Source organism: Physeter macrocephalus, chromosome 8 (assembly GCF_002837175.3).
Source record: "Physeter macrocephalus isolate SW-GA chromosome 8, ASM283717v5, whole genome shotgun sequence".
Taxonomy (NCBI): domain Eukaryota; kingdom Metazoa; phylum Chordata; class Mammalia; order Artiodactyla; family Physeteridae; genus Physeter; species Physeter macrocephalus.
In genome coordinates, this window is record NC_041221.1 from 75,012,795 (window position 1) to 75,035,189 (window position 22,395).

The 22,395-nt window shown below is 41.9% G+C and overlaps 1 protein-coding gene across 1 annotated transcript in view; it reads left to right on the forward strand.

Annotated features, from left to right (window-relative positions):
* ARHGEF28 (Rho guanine nucleotide exchange factor 28) overlaps positions 1–22,395 on the forward strand; it is a 325,739-nt gene that overhangs the window by 120,076 nt on the left and 183,268 nt on the right. Inside the window, exons 4-5 of the mRNA XM_024122262.3 lie at positions 4,274–4,421; positions 6,925–7,218. Coding sequence (XP_023978030.1) covers positions 4,274–4,421; positions 6,925–7,218 — 442 coding nt within the window. The remainder of the gene's footprint in view (positions 1–4,273; positions 4,422–6,924; positions 7,219–22,395) is intronic.

A 22,395-nucleotide genomic window follows, 5' to 3' on the forward strand; every position in this document is an offset into this window, starting at 1 on the left:
GGATGAAATAGTTTATGGTGGCAAATACATTTAATACCTCTTTGGTTTCTTTGGTGAAATCCATACATGATAACAGCATTTCAGCAGAAGGTTTGATCTTTGAGAATTATTGATGAGTTTTACAAGAAGAATTTCTCTAGGGCGATACTTGATGGTAAAAAATGTTGGTTTAATTTGCCTAATTTTTTTTGTTTGTGCTTAGATTGAGAGATATTTAGTGTGATTATACTTAGTTGAGTTTTCTACCTTACATTTGTTATTCCTGTTTTCCATGTTACCTGACCTTTAGTGGTTTTATAGGAGTGTTTGGATGCTTTTGATTGGGCACAAGAAAGTAATAGGAGAAAGGGGATGATTTTGATGTTGCGCTCAATGGGTTCATTTGGGAAAGTGAAAATTTTGACCTGCCTATGGCAAAGGTGAACTTAGATGTAAATAGAAGAGGGAAGACTAGAATTCTTTAAATCAAAATTTAATCAGGCCACTAACATTGCTGGCACCATTTAGTAATAGACTTTGATAAAAATGGGCAATAAATTTCAGTGGCAGTGGAAGAAATATGAATTAAATCAATGAGGAACTGTTTATTATCTGTCAACTTAGGAAATAATAAAAAAGAAAGTTTTGGCAAAGTTGGAATGAAAATGATACTCTTGACCAGCACAGGTGGTAATGAAAGTTGATACATTTTTGGAAAGCAGTCATGACAATTGTGCCCATTCTTGGCCTCATTTGTGGAATTCTACTCTAAAAAAGTAATTTAAAGCATAAAAACAATACACATGAAAGTATTTATTGTAGTAGTTTTTATAATATTAGCAAGCTAGAAATACCCTTAATGTACAACAATAGAGGAATGATTAAGTAAATTATGGAACATCAAACACTTGATGGAATGCTATTAAAAATGGTGCCAAAAATTGTAACAACATGGAAAATGCTTTTGATAGGCGAAAAGTACAACCATATGTGTATTTATGCCATGAGTATAACTATGTAATAATTAGCTGTGCATTGAACAAAGACTGGAAGGAAATAGGAAAAATTAAAAAAGGTTGATAAACTAGGGTGGTGTCAGTATAGATGAAATTTAGGTATGTTTAATTGCTGTCATTTTGTTCAAAAATGAAAAATTTCAGACAGTTTTCTAATTTTATGCACTTATGGATTATGTTCAATATTGAATTAATTGGGAATTTAAGTATTTGGTGTGAAGAATGTTTTTGCTCCTGTTGGATAGCTACTGTTCCAGAATGATTTACTGAGTAGTTCATTCTTTCCCCACTGATTGGAAATGCCACCTTTATTATTACATAATTTCCAAGGCAGGAAATTCTGCCATGGAATTCTGATGGTCTGATCCCTCCCCCCCACAGCTCAAACATTATTCTCTCTCTCAAAACTTTTGTTTCTAGTCTTGTGTATTTATTCTTCCAGATGAACTTTTACAGTAAGCTTGTTGAGTTTCATTTGCCAAATTTAGTTTCAGTTTTAATTAGAGTATATTAAATCTACAGATTAATTTGGGAAGATAATTTTGCCTATTAAGCCTCTTATTGTTTCCAGAAGTTTCAGTGAAGTAGCTGAGTGTTTTTGTTTTTTTTTTTTAATTTGGAATATAGTGAATTGACAGGAAGGTTATAACACATCTCTGTTTTTTCTGCATAGAAGCAGAATGATTCTGATATTGATGCCAACATTCATTTACAAAAATTTATGGTTTTCAATTGCCTAAAACAAAGTATACAGTTAAATCCAGATGGGGAAATGATGGCGACACACTGGAAATCTGTACATTGGAATTTATCTTTGCCATTAATAAAATTAGTGGCCTTTTGAGAAAAGTAGATTTTGAGTGGCCACAGTGATTACAAAGTCCTCAATCTTAGTCAAAAATTGTCACCTGTGCCTTATCATTTATGCTCTGCTTGTTCCTCAGCACATGATGGGGAGCTCATTCCTTCTGTTGGTCTTCTTGGTAGCTTTATCGAAATCTCCTTTGAGCTTTGTCTAGCTTTTTTTTTTTTGCGGTACGCGGGCCTCTCACTGTTGTGGCCTCTCCCGTTGTGGAGCACAGGCTCCGGACGCGCAGGCTCAGCGGCCATGGCTCACGGGCCCAGCCGCTCCGCGGCATGTGGGATCCTCCCGGACCGGGGCACGAACCCGTGTCCTGTATCATCCCCTCCCTCCTCCTCCCATAATATTCTTCACCGTATCTTTCTGATCTCTTTGTGATTAGCAAGTGAGAGACCCTTTTTATTGCTGAATATTATTCTTAGTGCTAAGACTTCTGAGCTGTCTCTTTAATGGCCATGTCTTATTTCTGACCTGACTGCTATTTATCTTCTTTGACCAATATAAAGCTTGATATGGTCTTGAAAGGGAGGCATAGTGGAATTATAAAACTCTCCTGTTTGGAGTTGTATTGCATTGAAAAGGGTTGCAAACACTTTCATAAGTTGTAGTCCTGGTTCACCTAACCAAATAAAGTAGTAATATGATCGTTATTTTGAATAGATACAGATTAGATATCCTTGTGATCTGTGAAAAACTTTGATCTGTTTATACAATTTATTTCTAGCATTACAAAAATGTATCACCAACAGGTTGGTTCAGATTTTGTCCGTGGATAATTAACAGTCTCTTTAGAAACCGGGAACATGACTAAAGCAAGCTGTTCTTCTGTTTTTAGGAAATGGAATTTCATCTAAGTTTCCTCTGTCTGTCATGTCAGACGTTTGTTATTGTTTTTTGCTTTTCAGATCCTCTTCCTGAACATTTTTTTTTAAGGTATTGTATGGTAGATTTTTCTTGGCATGTTACTTTCTATTGATCATGTGTTTGTGTGTGTGCACGCATGTACACACACACAGAGAAAGGACAATTCAAAATTGTGAACTGGTTTTTTTTTTCAGAACTCCACAATGTGCATTTATTCCTATTAAGGATTCGAGATGATGTTTTATGTGTGTGATGGATTGCAAACCACTAGGAAAACATAGCCTGTTTATTTTTAAAATTTTAGCTAGAACAACCATGTAGTTACTGGAAAGAGGAGGTCCACACTGATTTTGTTTTTGGTCCTGATTGACCTACCTCTTGATATCCTAAGGATACCATGCTAATTAACATCAAAGGCAAACAGATGTTAAGGAGACTGTGGAGGCTTTTCTGTGTTCACTTTTCTCTCCTGTCACGGGCTGAGGAACTCTCGAAGAGTGGGTTTGTTTTTGTTGGGCAAGCACACAAAAGCCCAGATGCTTCTCCACACTGGGCTGAGCTCTGGAGGCCCTCCAAAGTGGATGACCCTTTCCACCTCCTGGTTTCCATTTTCCTGCCACTCCCACAAGCTGGGTGGTATGTACCTGCTCCCTGGAGGCCCCCTTTGTATTGCCTTTTTGTGGTTGAGGGGAGGGAGCATCCCGAATCCTTGAAGCCTTCCAGGCCCTAGACAATCTGGCAGGCTCATCCATCACTGCTGCCTTGGTTGTAGCACTGACTGAGCCGCCAGACACCGCCTCTGGATTATGATATACTGGGGAGCATTATATATATACTGCTGCCCATTCATTCTTTCCTTCCTTCCTTCCTCAGAGTTTGCCTCAGTGACCCAGGCTGGCAGCTCCTCTCCTTGGGACCAGGATATTTAGCAGGGCTTTGTGCCAGCCAGAAGCTTTCAAGAGAAAGTGTGAGGCCAGGCTAGATAAGAAAGAAGTCAGAGAAATCCCTCAGAGAAGAGAAACAGCGGTGGGAAAGGGCACAGCGAGTGTTGGATCACATAGTGCTGTTTATTTGGCAATGTTTGTGAATATTTAATTAAGGTTCTTACAAGCCACTGTGGTCCAGTACAGTGTAAGGACATGGCTAAGAATAGTTATTTTGAAGCTTTATACTATGGTGGCATCTCAGGTACAGGAAAAAATTAATACAAGCAATGATGTTCATCAGGTAGTAGGAATTCAAAGAAAATAAAATACAACAAAGTATCATAATTGCACATCTAGTAAATAAAAAAATTCTTTTGTATGCTCTAACTTCTTCAATTTTAAAAACAGAACAAACCAACTCTGAAACGCATACTTAAATAGATCAGGAAACATCGCCCTGTCGTCCAAAACATTGTCGTTAGGAAGAAGGATTCGTGATATTTGGGCTCGCCCACATGAAATGAACATTACAAAGGACCCTGTTTTGTATCGGGGCCCTTTTTATTGTGGCTTCTTAGAGCCAGGAAGAGGAAGTGTGATGATACCTTGACTTGTTCATTTTTCAGGGGCAGATGACGGTCTATGCGAAGTTTGGCAAAAATGTTTATCTTCCTAAAGATGCCGAGTTTTACTTCATTTATAACGGATCTCATCAGAGACACATCGTGATTGCAGAGCGCACAGAGGATAACGTTCTCCAATCCAGCGTTCCAGGTGAGGTGTCCTCTTTATTGTGCAATTGAAAAACCTGTCTGCGAGCATCTTCATGGTGCTCCAAGGTGGGATGGGTATGAGTGAGAGCGTATGTGTGTGCGAGAATGTGCGTTTGTGTTTGTGCGTTTGTGTGTGTGTGAGTGTGTGTATGTAAGAAAGAACACTCACACTGGGTTACCTCACGTCTGAGCCGCTTCCAGCTGTGTCTGCAGCTCCCTGAGCAGCCCAACTTAGACTTACCCTCCAGGTTGGGGGTGCCCTGGATGCAATCCCGTGGAGGAGACAGTCTGTCTTCGTATTGCTGCCTGCAGTCCCGGGGCCGTGGCCAAGGACAGCTCAGGCAGATCTGAGATACTTGACAGTGGTCTTCTTTCTCTCTTCATTCTCCTGTGGTCAGTCCAGCAGCTGCTCTCTGCTTTGCTCCTTTGGGTGGCAGGGGTTCCTTCCTTGGCAGCATGTCCATCCAGACGCTTCCCTCCTGGATCTCAGCTTCCAGAACTGTCTCTTCCCACCACCAAAATGTTCACATTCTAAAACCTGTAATTCTCCCAGCTGTCTTCAAGTACCATGGTGACAGATGACAAATTAATGTATCATGTTAATGTGTTATCATGAAGTAACAGCCCCTCCTCAGGTACAGTTGTTTTGTATTTTCATTGGCATGTGGGTTGTACATCTGAGACATCAAGCTGTAGACTAAAGGTGCAATTAAGATGCCATTACCTCTAGGAAAGGAGGGTTTGTGGTGTTTTTCTTGTTTGTTGATTGGTCAGTTTTAACTGTGGGTCTCTTAGGCCTTCTTAAATTGTATCATAGAGGGAACCTTCAATTTTTTAATAGGTAAGACTGGCCTCATTTTTAAAAGAAAAATGTTTCTAACTGCTTCTGTAGTATATCTGTTGCATGTGGGAAGAAGGACAGGAAACATGCAGACACAGACATAGGGAATTGTAGTGATGTACAAAGACCTTTCAGACCTACCTGGGTTTGGTCACTGAATCAATCTATTGTGCAATTTCTGGGGCTCTGGGCAATTTTAAGCACTTCTCTCTCAGGCCCAGTAACTCCCATCCTCATAGGAAAAAAAAGTCAAACCACATTAATGGCACAGAGTTAGACTGGCTGCTAGTCTCTTTTGCCTCTCCCTTTTGCTTTGGTATTTACATTGATGTTTTTGCTGCATTTAGCTTGGCCCTGTTTTCTTGGTTTTTCTCTTTTTTTTATCAGCCTCTTATAAGAGAAAGAATAAACATAATAACTAAAGTGCCACTCCTAACATCAAAACTTTTGTCTTTTTCTTTACTTGCATGTAGGGGTGAACCTCATTCCCACTCCTTGTGTGGTACAGAAAATCTTTTTTGATTATATTGTGGCCTGCTTTAGAAGGGAGGGTTCTTACCTTGATTTTAACAAACTCACTGCAGACGGTTTCAAATTTCTAAATCTTACATTTTCCCGGATACAACTTTGCCAGGGTACCTTTCCGAATTATGTACAACAGTTTTCTGTAGTATATAGTGGACGTGTGTGGTCTGGCGGTAGGGGCTGCGCTCTGTGCTGTACCATTGGACCACTTTAAAAAGGCAATAATGTGAAAATAGCAGTAGCTCTTGCCTGGTAAACCTGGGACGCTCTTATTCCTTGAAGCCTGGCAGCATAGCTTCTGGGGAAAAGCTTTGGAGGATAAGGCAGAGCAAAGATGATTTGCACCCATTAGCCGTTTGCTTAGGGGCCAGTGGTGGCTGAATGTTAGCCCTTTTTCTGTCCAGCTATTAATATCATGATCACAGAGGTTTGGTGGTAGTAATTCCTGGACATTCTGCCAAGGACAACATAAAAACATACCTGGGTAGAAGTTCACCAACCTTGGTAAAATGGAAGAAGAGTGTAAGGAGGAGGGACGGGTAGCAGGATTAGGTGACCACCCGACAGAAGTATTAAGAACATCTACAAGACAGAAAAGCCATTCTCAGAAGTGGTGGTGGGCCAGTGAACAATATATATAATAAAATGTTTCTGTTGAGTAGTGTTTACCCACCCTACTCACGTTCAAAAGAACTCTGAGGAACTAGGGTAAGCTTGTGTAACTTTGTGGTGCTACCTTATAAAACTATCACCTAAATAAATATATAAAAACGTATGACTCAGAAGGAAATGCCAGAACAGGAAAGGGCAAAGGCCTTTAAGACAACAAACTTGAATTTGATGGTTGGGTAGAAGTACAAGGTGAAGCTATGCCAAATAACAGTGGTAATGATAGGAAAGCAGCCCTGAAGTGGTCAGAGCTCATAAAGGTCAGTTTGAAAATCAGGAGTCACTGGAAGAAGATGGGGGTCAGTGTTAATTTGGACCCACAGGCTTGGCAGCATTTAAAGATAATTGGCCACATTTCCTTTCTGCCTTGCTCTCCTGGAGCGTGTGGTATGCTCAGGCCAAAGCTTTGGACACTGGGAGAGCATCTTCTGCAGACTCTGGGTGAACTGTTCACTATCTTGTTATCCAGGCCACAGGCTTCAGGAGACGGTGACGGTGTCTGTGTGCCTCTGCTCGGAAGGTTACTCCCCTGTGACCATGGGCTCTGACTCCGTGACCTATGTGGACAATATGGCCTGCAGGCTGGCTCGTTTGCTGATCACCCAAGCCGATCGCCTCACAGCCAGTAGCCACCAGACCTTGCTGACCCCATTTGCCCTGACGGCGGGAGCATTGCCTGCTCTGGACGAGGAGCTCGTGCTGGCTCTGACCCATCTGGAGTTGCCTCTTGGGTGGACTGTCTTGGGAAATTCTTCACTTGAAGGTGGGTCCTTACCAGGAAATTAAGATGTCTCCTCTCTATGTCAAGTTCAAATGTGCCTTACAGTTTGTTGCCTGTTTGCCTGGGTGGGTTTTCCTGCCTACTTTTGACCTGAGCCTTGCACTGATCAATCTGGGATCCCTGACATTCTGAGCTACTTATCTCTGGGCTGGTTGATGCCACTCTGTTCCAGGGGGTGAAAAGCTTTTCCTCAAGGAGGGAAGGACTGTTTCTTTGTGGCAGGCTCTTGAGCCAGCTGCTTTGGGCTGTGGCTCCGCTTCCTTTGGTATGTTTTCTTGCTGTAAGAAGGGGATATTGGTGTCCTGTTTCCAAATAGGTAGAGTCATTGAGCAAGGAAGAACATGCAGCCAACTCTGTGGAACACTGAGAAGAAGTGTGGCCATGCAGGAAATGTAACCAATGCATTGACATCTTTGAAAATGTCAGTGTCACTGACAGCATTCATATTTACTATATTTATACTAACTTTTGGAGTTACTTCTGGATGCTCCTTCTTTACTAAAAGACTAAATATAGACTCTTAATATCATTAAATAGACTCTTAAAACCATTTGGAATCTGTGTGAACAAAGATATAGATGTTGTATTGGGGCATATGTGCAATTATTTTTGCTGACAGAGATGCATAATCAAATAAGTTTGGAGAAAACTGGGCTAACCACCAAATTGCCAGGGGTTATCTTATTGCCATTTTCATTGATGTTTGGAGATGTGTTCTTGTTTTCCAAGCCTCCATCTGTCATGACCCTTTGGTTTATCCATATCCTTATAACAGACAGATTTATGTCACCAAGATATATAAGTATATATTGTATAGATATAAGTATTTTCATGAGAAAAATTGGAGCAGTTGCTTTACATGGTGAGACATTGTATTCTCTTGGAAAGCAATTCTAGTGTAATAGTCATTAAGATTATATGCCAAATCCTCGCCCAGTTGCTTCCTGTCTCTGAGATCATCTGAGCAAGTTATTTCTGTTCTTATGCCACGGTTTTAATTTCTAAAATGAGGCATAATAGTACCCACCTCATTGGCTTGTTGCGATGGTTGAATTAGTGTATGGTGAAGCTTCTACAACAATGTCTCTGCATACTGAGTTCTCAGTAAAAGTTGACTTTCATGTGTGTATGTGAATGGATTTCCGCGTATAGAGAGTAGATTGTATGTACATATTTGGAAAACAAATTACGGTTGGTCTGGGCAACTGAAGCTACAGGCAAAGGACAAAATCTTGGTATTGCAAACAATTCCTTGAAATTTCTAGTAAATTTCTAGACTTTCTCTAAGAACAGTTTGTAGTACTTGAGGTAACATTGCTTGCAGCCTAGACTTGTAATAGAACTTCTCTACAACATCAGTGTTCAGGGACAGGGTTAACACTCCTTTTTCTTTTCAGTCCTCTGATTAGATCAGTTCCATCCCCCTGTCTTCTAGTTTGCTGATCCTTTCTTCCACTTGATCTAGTTTGCTGTTGAATTTTTTCATTTCAGGTATTGTATTCTCCGGCTCTGTGATTTCTGTTTGGTACTTTTTAACATTTTCTGTCTCTTTGTTGAAATTCTCACTTTGTTCATGTGTTGCTGTCCTGACCTCGGTGAGCATCTTTGTTATTTTGAACTCTGTCAGATAAATCACTTATTTCCATTTCATTAAGATCAGTTTCTGGAGATTTATCTTGTTCTTTTGTTTGGAACTTATTATGTTTCTTTATTTTCCTGGATTCTGTTTTGGTTTCTGTGCGTCAGATGAAACAGCCACCTCTCTCAGTCTTTGACAGACTGGTCTTGTGTAGATGAACCTTGTCAATCATCCCAGCCCAAGCTCCTGGTTGCCTCTTAAATCTTTGAGCTAGTCCAAGTTGCTGTCTTTGTTCTCAGTGGCTCCCAGTAGTAGAGGGTGTACTAAGACCCATCAGTGTCCTAAGGGGGAGGATCTCAGTCAGCACCTAGATGCAGGCTGATTAGAAGCCATAAGCTGGCAAAGTATGCAGTCACATCCCTTCCAGGGAAAGACTGGAAGATGGGTGTTTTTGGCTTGCTCCTCTGTGCAGAACCTTGGGGGGATGGTTGCAGCAAGTACTTATGTGTACACCCATTAACAACTGCTTCTTTATCTACCACAGTCCTGTGGGACTCCTGAATGCAAGCCCCATTGGCTGTCAATGCCAAGGGATCTACCTGTCTCTTGAGTGATAGCCATAAAAGCAGTTCCTTCCAGAGAGCTGCTGGTGACCTGGCTTTATTGTTGGAGTGGACTGGAGCAATGGAGTGAGGGAATTGCCAACTGGCTTCCTTGGGGTCCAGGGAGAATGACAGCCAACCCCTAGATGCATTCTACTTAGATGCCGGACCCTCAGGCAGCAGCTTCTAAAGTATGAAGTCAAATCTCTTCCAGGGAAAGACTGGGAGATGGGTGTTTCTGCCTGCTTACTCAACACTGAGCCCTGGGGAGACAGCCTAGGTGCCTGCTTGTATGCCCACCTAGAGCTGCTGCTTTATTTGCTCTAGTCCTGTGGGATTCATGGGTGTAAGTCCTGTTGGCCTTCAGAGCTAGGTGTTTTGGGGGCCCATCCCTCAGGTGGGAGCCTTAAAAGTTGGGGTGCTACATGTATGGTGAAAACCCTTGATTCCTCAGGGAAAAGTTGGGAGTTGGAGGTTCCCTCCTGATTGTATGGCGCTGAGCTGGGGGTGGGGTTTATGGCAAGAGTATGTCTCAGCCTTTCCTACCCATGTTGAGTATGGGTATTTTCTCATCCAGTCCTATGTGTGGGAGTCATTGAGCTAGTGACTGGATTTCTCTCAGTGGGAATTGCTCTGTGTGTAGCTGTACATTTGGTACTTCCATGGGAGGAGGGAAGTTCAGGAGTCTCCTATGTCACAATCCTGGTCCTTCCCCTTCAATGTAGTAGAGTTATAACCTAAGCCATTTAGAATCTCTTACGAGCTCAATGCATCTTTTTTTCAGCGTACATATTTTATTGGTGTTGCTTGTCTTTGAGGCAGATAAATTACATTAGCAAAGTGAGAAATAAACTGTGGCATGTGGCCCACTGGAGTTTATCATGTGTTAATGGTAGGAGCATTGTAAATGGAAAAGTTTTTTTCCCTAGTAGTTATTTCTCCTAAGACCTGTCCAAAAACTATTTAGAACCTTACTATTCACATTTATTTAAAATTCTTTGTATTTATCTATGTTTTTTAGGGGGTTCCAGAGGATGTTACAGAATGAGTAAAATTGATTTCTGTAATGATTTTGTCGTGGAAGAGTCTGATGGAAGCCTTACTGTGAAGCATTACTGTATTTCCTTGCATTTTATAATAAATCCCTTATTTTCCTTTCTTTTCAAACACTAAGAGTTATCAGGAAGGCCTGAGAACCTGTAGAAGGGCCAGAATCTGAGCAGAGTATTGTGTCTTATGAAGAAAAGCAGAGCCTTTCCTTGGCCCTGCATCTTACCCATCATTACTCACAATGCAACTAAGTTACTCGCCTAAGGAAGGAAATATCCTGTGTTTTATCTAATTTTGTGCCATAACTAAAATTGGATTTCTGTTTCATAAAATTAAACCCATTCTTTCTGTGAAATATCTTTTATGATAAATGCTTCTGAGGTGCCTCACATTTACAGTAAAACTTTAAGTAGTAATATACTATCCCATAAAATTTCATGATTAACTTTTTTGTTCTGAAGTTTTTTGCTTGTTTGTTTTTTGGACAGAAATCTTTTCTCAGAGATTGGCATAATTTTGACAATTAGGTTAATTGGCATAAAATACTCTTTTTTTATTCTGTTGGTGCTCAGATAACTTGAGTTAAAGTCTTCCCTTCCTGCTCAATCAAATTACTTCCTATCACTTGTGTGTCCAGAAGCCTGATGTGTCTGGCAAGCACCAAACTTGCCATCACCAGTGGGGAGGCTGCCATTTGAGTAAAGATCCCAAAGGGACTACAAATGCCATCTCGAAGGACTGATGGCCTTGCCCCTGAACATAGTAGCTCTTCTCCCAACCTATGGAACTAGGTAGAGCTTGTCTTGATTATGCGTTCTGATTTAAGGAAAAAAAGCCCCTTTGCTTAAAAAAAAAAAAGTCATATAAAGTCTCTCTCTCTCACAGCATATATTTACACTTACAAACCAATATGTAGCAACAATTTGCAGATTCAAGACATTTTCTGCCAAAGTAAATTACTCTTGTGAAAAATGAGTTTGGACTTTTCTGCAGGTCTCTAGGTAAAAGTACTTCATATGTGCAAAGGTCTCCTTAATAGGCAGAAAGAAGTTCTTTGTTGTGGGAGAGATAGAACTCTTCATTAATTACACCAATTATAAAAACATAGCAACCTGTTTTTCAGCTTTATGGAGATATAATTAACATATTTGTGCATGTTTAAGGTGTACAGTGTGTTGATTTGGTGCATTTAAATATTGCAAATGAGGGCTTCCCTGGTGGCGCAGTGGTTGAGCGTCCGCCTGCCGATGCAGGGGAACCCGGTTCGCGCCCCGGTCTGGGAGGATCCCACATGCCGCGGAGCGGCTGGGCCCGTGGGCCATGGCCGCTGAGCCTGTGCGTCCGGAGCCTGTGCTCCGCAACGGGAGAGGCCACAGCAGAGGGAGGCCGGCATACCACAAAAAAAAAAAAAAAAAAAAAAAAAAATCTATAAATATTGCAAATGACTACCACCATAGCATTAATAACTCCTTACCATCACATAATTAGCATTTCTTTTTTGTGGTAAGAACATTTAAGAAAGGTGGCACCATGAATTGAATCTCTAGGGCAGATACATTAAAATTTTTTATATAGCAAAGAAAATATCTGTTAGATTGCTTTATCAAGTTTAAAGAGTTAAACTTTATTCCTGTCTTTATAGTTGGTTTTATAAGTGGAAAAAGTTTTTAGGGTAAGCCAACTGAGCTTTTGCATCTTTTCTGCAGGGCTGTCTTGGGTACACAGCCAGTGTATTTTGGGCGCTGGCTCCTTATTCTGTAGTTGTATGGTTGGTTGGAGAACTGTCCTCAAAGAGAAGCAATGGATGGAACGGGTAGGACCCACTGAGAACAACTTAGAGAATGGATTATTTTAATGATTAATTCCAAGTATCAGATCAAGAGTATGCTCCTTTCCTTGCAAGTAACACCAGTGGAGTTACAGCAACCAGAACATATTTAAACTTGAATCCAGAAATTAGAGAAATGGTGCATTGGTTGCAGAATACATGTGGTAAGGGCAAGTCCAAGTAGTGTCTGTAGTAACAAGTCACAGTGTAATGAGTAGTGACTTAAAGGAGTAGAAACCTCATCAGGGGTTATAGGTTTAATGGATAAGGACTGCTGTTACTAGGAAGAAGGGTGGTTAGCATGATGCTGTGCTTTATATATTAGTAGGGTCTTTATAAATTCCCTTTGGAGGAGAATGTTTTTCTCTATTTTACAACTAATGGGGGAACAAGGAAAAGAAATGCAGTTGACCAAAAGGACTTAGAAAGTTTATAAGAATGGGGGTTATTCAGCAACTGTTAAATGTGTCTTAATAGTTTAGTATTCCCTTAAGGAGTTTAAAGAGCAATCGTAATATTGCTTATCTGCAGGAAATGCCATTAAGTGAGAATTAACAGTTCATTATGAGAGACTCAGTGGGGACTGCCAGTTTTCTGTGACATCTACATTTTGCTTCAAGCCACATACCCGGAATCATCACCTTCTTTCTAGGCAATGAGAGAAGGCAATGTGTGGGCCAGCAACGTTTGACAGAGGGAAATATCTGTTTATCTTTCCTTGAATAGAGGAAAGAGATCTGTAACCAGGAAGAGGCAGGGTTTGTTTAACACTTGAAATGGAGCTTGGCTGTTGTTTTTATCCTGGAATATAGCCTGCCAGCTCTAGAAATCGAAAGGAAATAGAGCAAGGCCCTGTTGGTTGGTCCCCACCTGTGTGCCATGTCTTGTTAGCCAGGGAATGGTACATTGGATTAGAAGACTTGCTTGCTGTCCCACAGACTATGTGAAATGTCAGCGTTGTCTTTCTGCCCCAAAGCTTTGTCCTGGACCGAAAGTTTGAGATAACATCAGCTGATGTCCTACCAGTGGGTAGGAAACCCATAAAGGACAGATTTATTACAAAATACAAGTTCCTAGGTTTTTAAAAAAATTTTGGAGGAGTTTTAAAATTAATGCATTATGGGTATTGACTAAGTCTGGGATATATGTTTTTCTTGGAAATCTTGACATTTTTCAAGCAGTTGTGTATACACTCAGTATTACTTTCTAGCCTTCTGGCACTTCTGATAGTATCTGGCGGGACAGACATCTCCACACTTTCTTTTCTGACATTTAAAGCTGGTATTATATTCCTTCAGTTGCTAAGGTAACCCACTGGATGACTGCTAGTGGTGGAGAGAATGTTCTTTAAGACAGGTCCTATGGTAAATGCGTAAAATTGTTTCATAATATACTTAGCCATGCACATGCACACAAATGTGCATCATTTGTGAAGTTTTAAAATCCTTAACCTAAAACTGGTTCCTCTATCTTCCGTTTCTTTTTGTGTATTTTTTGTTTTTTTTTTTTTTTTTTGCGGTATGCGGGCCTCTCCCGTTGCGGAGCGCAGGCTCCGGACGCGCAGGCTCAGCGGCCATGGCTCACGGGCCCAGTCGCTCCGCGGCACGTGGGATCTTCCCGGACCGGGGCGCGAACCCGAGTCCCCTGCGTCGGCAGGCGGACTGTCAACCACTGCGCCACCAGGGAAGCCCTGTACTACTTTATTTTAAAATTAAATAAAATACTGGTTTAAAAACTACCAAGTGCTTGGAGGTTAAAAGGCTGATGGTTGAAAATGGGTGGGAGAGGCCTGGCAAAGGGGACGGGCAGTGAGCCAGAAGTGATGAGATAATCCTAGGGAAATGACCAACCCCGTGTCCTGGTGCAGCGCCCCTTTTACTTGGCCCCAGTGAACTTTACAAGGCCTTGTCTTGACTCTTTCAAATATGGGCCTTGATGCGAGCATGAGGCTACATAGGTAGAAGCCTGTATCTTCTGTAATTCTACCCTAGGTTTTAGTTTATAATGATTCTCACATGCCTACTTTCTCTTCCCCACATCTATAGCTGTAGCAGCTTTTATTTTTCAGGTTTGTCATGAGGGTGTGTGTGTGTGTATGTGCATGTGGAGACAGATGAGGCCGACATCTGGAGAGTGGGGTGCAGGCCTGAGCCCTGAGGATTGGTGAGGCATAGTTTCTTTCTGCTTGCTTTTCCTGACTCTCAGTTTGTTGATTTATTCAAGTTCTATCTTTTCTGCCCTTCTTTTCTTGGGTTTGTCTTCTTTTATCTAATTATATTTGCCTAATTGGAAGCATAACAGTTAGGAACTTGAGTTTTAAAGGTAGAAAAGCCTGGGTTCAGATCCTTGATGCTCCATTTACTATCTGAGTGAGCTTGGGCAATTGCACAATTGTGTCAAGCCTCAGTTTCTGCCCCTACCTTGTTCAGTGCCTGTCAGGATTAAATGAAATAACACATGTAAGTTGCTTAATAAATGTTAGATGGAAACAAGAAATATAAAGTCCTTGTAGTCATTGGCACCTAGCAAGAATGAAATAAAGGTGCATGTTGTGGTTTATTTTCCTTCATGGGTAACAGCTGCCATCTGGACTTCTAATTAACTTTTCCCAACCTTCCACCCTCACTCTTATCCCAGGTAGGCTTCGTCTTATATATTGACTTCCTGTTTGGTTTATCCCATTTATCTTCTCCTTCTCTCACCAGAATATCCCTTCCTGAGTGTGCCCCTGTGCTGAAGGAGGAGATAAGATCTCCCACTAAAGTTGTAGCTCATACCCACAAAGTTTAGTATTTCTCAATCTGGGCTTGGCTGTTTCCTGGTTGTGCTTGAATTCAGAATCCCAATGCAAACTTCAAAAGGCCATTTCCAAGATATGATGAGTCTATGCTTTTTCTTCTTGTCAACAATAAAATTAGACTGCAGTGTATTTTCATTTGTCACCCAAACAGAACAGGGTTCCTGGAGGGTCACTTGGAAGGGTGCCTGGGAATTCCACAGGCTCACCTGTGGTGTGAGGGGAGAGCAGAAGAATGCCCAATGCATAGTATGCTGTCAACAAATATCTACTGAATGAATGAATGGTAGATGTAAATCAGAGCCTTGAAGAAATATTAACAAATGAAAAAATTCTATTGCACAGGCTGGAAAAGCTGGTATGACATACTTGCTGCTTACGGTACCTAATGACCGCCTGCTGCCCAAGCCATGGGGCTGTAGCACATTTGTCTTATGGCACGTCTGGTGTCTTTCATTTTTTTTTTTTTAATAAATCTATTTATTTTTGGCTGCGTTGGGTCTCCGTTGCTGCGCGCGGGTTTTCTCTAGTTGCGGTGAGCAGGGGCTACTCTTTGTTGTGGTACGTGGGCTTCTCATTGCGGTGGCTTCTCTTGTTGCAGAGCATGGGCTCTACGTGCACGGGCTTCAGTAGTTGTGGCTTGCGGGCTCAGTAGCTGTGGCTCGCGGGCTCTAGAGCGCAGGCTCACTAGTTGTGGTGCATGGGCTTAGTTGCTCCGCGGCATGTGGGATCTTCCCGGATCAGGGCTCGAACCCGTGTCCCCTGTATTGGCAGGTGGATTCTTAACCGCTGCGCCACCAGGGAAGCCCTGGTGTCTTTCACTGATGCAATTATAGTGCCTCTTAATCACCTAACTAGTTCCCTTAAATTATGATTTTAAATTATAACCAGAGGAAAACTGCTTGCAAATATACATAGATCTATGTAGTGACTCTTTATTATATTTTTGTATTAAAAAGATCAGACAAATATGTATGACTAGTAAGTCCCCCCATACAGCCTGTCTTAGTTCTTGAGACCCCTGTCCCATATGTTATTTTCGTTATAGCCTGCTGACAATCTTGGATACTAGGCTGAGCAGATACTCCTTTCCTTTTTTTCAATTTGTTTACTTATCTACCTATCTATCTATCTATCTATTTATTTATTTTTGGCTGTGTTGGGTCTCCGTTGCTGCATGCGGGCTTTCTCTACCCTTCGTTGCGGTGCATGGTCTTCTCATTGTGGTGGATTTTCTTGTTGCGGAGCACGGGCTCTAGGCGCGCTGGCTTCAGTAGTTGTGACACGTGGGCTCAGGAGTTGTGGCTCACGGGCTCTAGAGCGCAGGCTCAATAGTTGTGGTGCATAGTTGCTCCACATAGTTGCTCCATAGTTGCATAGTTGCTCCATGGCATGCGGGATCTTCCCGGACCAGGGCTCGAACCCGTGTCCCCTGCATTGGCAGGTGGATTCTTAACCACTGCGCCACCAGGGAAGTCCCTCCTTTCCTTTTACAGATCAAGCAACTTAAAACTTGAGAATTCAGTGGTCTTTCCAAAGCTACGTCCCTGTAAGTGTTCAGCTCCAGATCTTTCGCTATTTAATCTGCTCGCATTGCACTACACAGTGTTGTGTCTGGCTTCTTAATATCTTGTGTTGTTGTCCACGTTGTATAAGTCACTCTGGAAATGTCCCCAGATTCTGAAAGCCAGAAATCGTATTACCACCTCTGAATTCTGATAAGGACTTTTTAGTGTTTCAGCTGATTTAGTACTAGTTCCACAAGGTAAGTATAACCAACCTATATGAGGTACAAAATCCATGAAGTGTGTTCCAGTACTGTATATCAAAATGTGAATTTTCTGGAATGATTGTGTGTGTGGTTGGTGTTTTCCCAGATTTTCAGTCAGGAGTTGCTGTAATCTGAGTGTCTCAAATGTGTCTGATGCAGAGCAGACGCTTCGGGAAGCTAAAACCTGCCATTATGCTTTTTCAGTCCTCTTCTATCTTTTGGCTATATGATCCCACCATGCCTGCCACGTTGCTATTGTGCTCCATGGGACATCCTGTTTCCATATCTTTCCTATGAGTGTGTTCATATTTGCAATTACTATCCTAGACCCACCAACCTCCAATCTTCCGTATGGAAGGCTGATTTGTTTATACACACACCAAAGCCCCGATCAGAGCTACCCAAAGGGAAGATGCCATAATATACAACTTCTCCTCCCGTTCTCATTAAAAGTCCTGAAAAATATCAGCGATTGTGTGTGATGCTCATACCAAATACTCTCTTCCACTCTCCATGTAAATTTTTGCTAATATTTTTTTCATTCTCTTTCTGCTCATCATTTTTGTATTTTATAAACATCTGTAAACTTTCAGATCATGATGCATGATGTAGGTTGATTAACCTGTAGAGCAGTTTCCTTGTAGGTCAGATAGTTTATTTCTGTTCACACTCTTTGTGTAAGCCTAGAGCTATAGTTTACCAGACAGGATTTCATGAGCAAGATATTTATTTTATTGCAAACTAAAGTGGGCTGGCCATGTGCTTCCCCCTTTGTGTCCACGGACCCTGGCATATGGTAGTAGTTTGACTCAATGTTTGTCTGCTCAATGACTTAGATGCACAAATTGAGACCTCTGTGAATATATATGTGGCTTTGGAAACCAGAGAAGAACTTATTTTAATTGATAGGATTTATTTTTTAATTCATTAAAAAAATGAATTAAAAAATATATGTTGTTCATAAGCTTACAGGGTTGAATACATTTCAGTGGCTCTACTGAGGAGTTATGAAACATTAGTAAACCCTACAAAGTAGAAGGACTTCTGAATTAACTTGTTTAAAAATAACATTTGCTTCTAGATTATTGTCCGCATCACAGTTTTAGTATTTTGCTAAATGTTTAAGGCCATATCTTGGCTTGGCAGCAAGTGATGTAGATTAAAAATAACTTGTAAAAGTCACAAACTTTTTTTGGTCTTATTCGTTGGTGAAATTTGTTAGCTAATAAAATCTTAAGAGATGATTGGGAATACAATGGTATAAAAAGGAGGCATAGATATGGATTTTGTTAACCAGATGTTTAAAGTAGCAGATCTCAACCCTGGCTTTTACTTAGAATCACTTTGGAATCTTTAGAAAAGATTGATGCTTGGGCGGCGGGGGGGGGGGACTTCCCTGGTGGTCCAGTGGTTAAGAATCTGCCTTCCAATGCAGGGGATGCGGGTTCGATCCCTGGTCGGGAAACTAAGATCCCACATGCCACAGGGCTACTGAGCCCATGCGCCACAACCAGAGGGCCCATGTGCCGCAACTGCAGAGCCCACGTGCTCTGGAGCCTGCGTGCCGCGACTAGAGAGAAGCCCACGCACCACAACGAAAGATCCCGTGTGCTGCAACTAAGACCCAAAGCAGCCAAAAATAAATAAATAAGTAAATAAATACATATTAAAAAAAAAAAGACTGATGCTTGGGCCCTTCCCTAGAATTTTAATTGTTCTGAGGAGGGCCTTGAACACAACTATGTGGGGGTGAATGGGAAGAGAGAGGGAGAGACATACAGACATCACTGGACCCCAGAAGTACCAACACCCCTCATTCTTTCCCAGCCACATTCAACTCTTTCCCCTTAGAGTTATTATGCTGACTTTCAGAGTAACCGTTACCTGGTTTTTCCTTATAGTTTTACTACCCATGTATTCGTATATAATATGGTTTGTTTTCACTTTTTAAAAACTTCATATTAATTAAAACATATTCCAGGGCTTCCCTGGTGGTGCAGTGGTTGAGAGTCCGCCTGCTGATGCAGGGGACACGGGTTTGTGTCCCGGTCTGGCAAGATCCCACATGCCGTGGAGCGGCTGGGCCAGTGAGCCATGGCCGCTGAGCCTGCGCGTCCGGAGCCTGTGCTCTGCAATGGGAGAGGCCACAACAGTGAGGGGCCCGCGTACCACAAAAAACAAAACAAAACAAAGCAAAACATATTCTGTGTATTCTTTTGTGACCTTTCCCCCTCAACATTATATTTCTTGGTTTCTTCTATATTGGTCTGTAATTCGTTTTTATTGTTAGAATACTTGTGTATGATTATACTGCAACTTATTCTGTTGTTGATTAAGTGATTAATCAAGTGATTAAGATCACTTCTATTTTTGACCATTTTACATTTTTATGCATGCTTCCAGGTGCATACAAAGCATTGACCTCACTGGGGCTTGTATGTAGGAGTGGAATTGCTCAGCCATAAGACATTAGTTTCTTCAAATTTATTAGATTATACCACAATGTTTTACAAAGTGGGTGTGTCAATTTACATTTCCTCTAGCAGTGCCTGTGAGTTCCTGAGGCCCTGATAATTTATTTTTCAATCTTCCAGCCTGAATTTCCTGCTTCCTTAAAGGCACAGTCAGACGTTGTGGAGGTGTGATAATGGTCCCAAGTTTGGACTGAACAGTACATAAAATCAGCTCCTTCAGTAACAGCCAAACTGGCCACCCCTGCTCTTGTGCCTCAGGTGCTCTGGAAGGGCTCTCGGTCCGTGCTGTATTTCATGGATCTTTGATCCCCAAAGAGTCAAGGCAAGGATGAGTATTCCTAGGACCTTGGGTCTTTGACGTGACAGCCTCATTTTCCAGGCAGAGAAACTGAGGTGTGGCAGAGTGAGAGGCTTGGGCTTTGAGCCTCCCTCCCTGTCACAGGGGCAGATGAGCCCCACGTTGTGCCGTGATGGGTATGTTGATTGAACGTCACAGCCTGCTGTTCTTTTTTGTGTCTGGGTGATCTTGCTCCCAGGATGGTACAGGTCACGCCTTTTAATGGTTTCCATTAGAGCAATTATTAGTAATTCTGCTTTAGTTACATTAGTTCAAATAACTCCTGGTACCAAATAAACAGGAAGAGACAAATTTATTTGGTAAAAAAAACCCGTTCATTTTAATTAAACACCCCCATGTCTACCAAATTGTAGAACCCCTTTCCACAGCTTGTTTTCCTGACTCCTGTTAAGAATCTGAAACTCTATAGCAAGCAGAATTATTTATATATGTCATGATGTTTCCTATTTCAAGCTGTTTGCCTGATTCTGGGCTCTGAACTTCTATACTGAGTGATAAAACTCTTAACACATTTTGGGCAGCCTTTTGTTTCTTCAAACATCAGAAGATCTTCTCTTCCCTGGATTTGGAGGGACGGAGAGGGGCAGCAGTGAGCGCTCAGTCCCACATGTTTGCTGTCCTCTCCCATTGAACAGGATATGAGGATGGAGCCAGAAAGGAGAGAACAGGGAGCTGGGCTAGCAAACAGGCCTGGGAAGCTCTGCTGGTGCAGGAATCAGGTTGGGTACAGTGAACTACAGCCCAGGTTGGAGGGTATTTAGGGTCTTGCTCCAGGCACTATAGGGGGTACCATTTAAATGGTTGACACCATACTGCCTTTATCAGTGGTATGATTTTAAAAGGGAACCCAAAAGGTTTAGGAGCCGGGCCGCACAGCAGGAGATGAGCGGTGGGCGAGCGAGCAAAGCTTCATCTGCCGCTCCCCATCACTCCCCATCGCTCCCCATCACTCGCATTACCCCTGAGCCATCCTCCCCCTCCCCCGTCTGTGGAAAAATTGTCTTCCACAAAACTGGTCCCTGGTGACAAAAAGCTTGGGGATCGCTGGTTTAGGTGTTCCCTTTTGGTCGTATTTTTCTTGGAAAAAAATTGTATCTCGTATAACCATGGGCATTTCTCCCTAGGTTCAGACTGAGATCCGTGACTTAGAAATTCCATCCTCATGTGGCTGGTTACAACCTCATGCCTCATGCTGACTGGTACATTGGGCAGTGTACTCGTGTGTGTGTGTGTGTGTGTGTTGTTACCTGATCCTGACAAGTCTCTTCACGATTATTATTTAAGGAGGAAAAAGAGTGTAGATGTTACCAAACATGCCTTGTTGGGAATCTGTTGAGAGTAAAAAGCTTACTTTCTAATTAAGTGAGTTTAAAGATCAAAGACTTAAAGGATAAAATAATTAAAGATAAGTTCTTTAATAGCCTTTAGAAGATAGCAAGTATATTAAACAGATGTCTGGTGGGGTGCACTGCTTTGTCTGTTTTCAGATGTTTTTGTTTGTTTGTTTGTTTGTTTTTAACATCTTTATTGGAGTATAACTGTTTTACAATAGTGTGTGTTTTCAGATGTTTTGGCATTTCAGATGTCATTTTACCGAGGGGGGTCTGTGCTGTGTCACACAGATGGATGTTGGAGCAAATATACAGTGAAGTCTGTGGCATTTACATATTTGAAATATAATGCCTTATGCTCATTGATCTAGATATAGAAATAGTATAAACCAACTAAAAATGTAAGCTAAGCAGTTTTCTTTTGCATCCATGTGCTGCGGAGTACTTCCTTCTGATTGTTTCAGACTAGAGTTTTGTTGGATGCTGGCTCCACACACATCATCATCACAACCTGCTGGTAAGACAAAGCTGAGTTTATTGCCGGCCTTGATAAGGGAGAACTCTGCCTCCATTGAGCCTTAGCAGAATCTTGAAGGGGGAAGGCAAGGTTGGGTTTTTTTTTTTGTTTTTTTTTTTTTTTGCGGTACGCGGGCCTCTCACTGCTGTGGCCTCTTCCGTTGCGGAGCACAGGCTCCGGACGCGCAGGCTCAGCGGCCATGGCTCACGGGCCCAGCCGCTCCGCGGCATGTGGGATCTTCCCGGACCGGGGCACGAACCCGTGTCCCCTGCATCGGCAGGCGGACTCTCAACCACTGCGCCACCAGGGAAGCCCCAAGGTTGGGATTTGTTGAGAACTCGAAGTTTGGTTTAATGAGGGTCTTTGGATGCAGGGGAGGAGTGATGGCAAAGGGGTGTCAGGGAAGGGATTTTGATTAGATTTAGATAAGGATCATGATATAGCAGTTAAAGATTGGTTTTGCGGCTTAAACTGTCAATGCTTCCTGCTAAAGAGTTGATGGGCCTTAAAGGAAGTTCCTCTGACGAATAGTCAGTCTTTGCCTAGGCAAGAGTCTCCTGGACTGGTGAAGTTATGCTAATGAAGACGACGGAATAGCAAAATCAAATTAGTGTAGACGGTAAGCTGGGTGGAGAAGTAGGTAGTTTTTGTCTTCAGTGTCTAAGCTGTGTGGGAGTATGTACTTTGTGTTCACAGATTTTTCTCAGGAGTTATCAGAGGTAGAACTAAGAATGATAGATGCTCCAAGTAGCAGCTGTAGCCATGTATTAAAAGCGAACTGTCACGGGTGGTCATTTATTCATTCAACAAGCAAATATTTATAGAGCACATACACATGCCAGGCACTGTGCT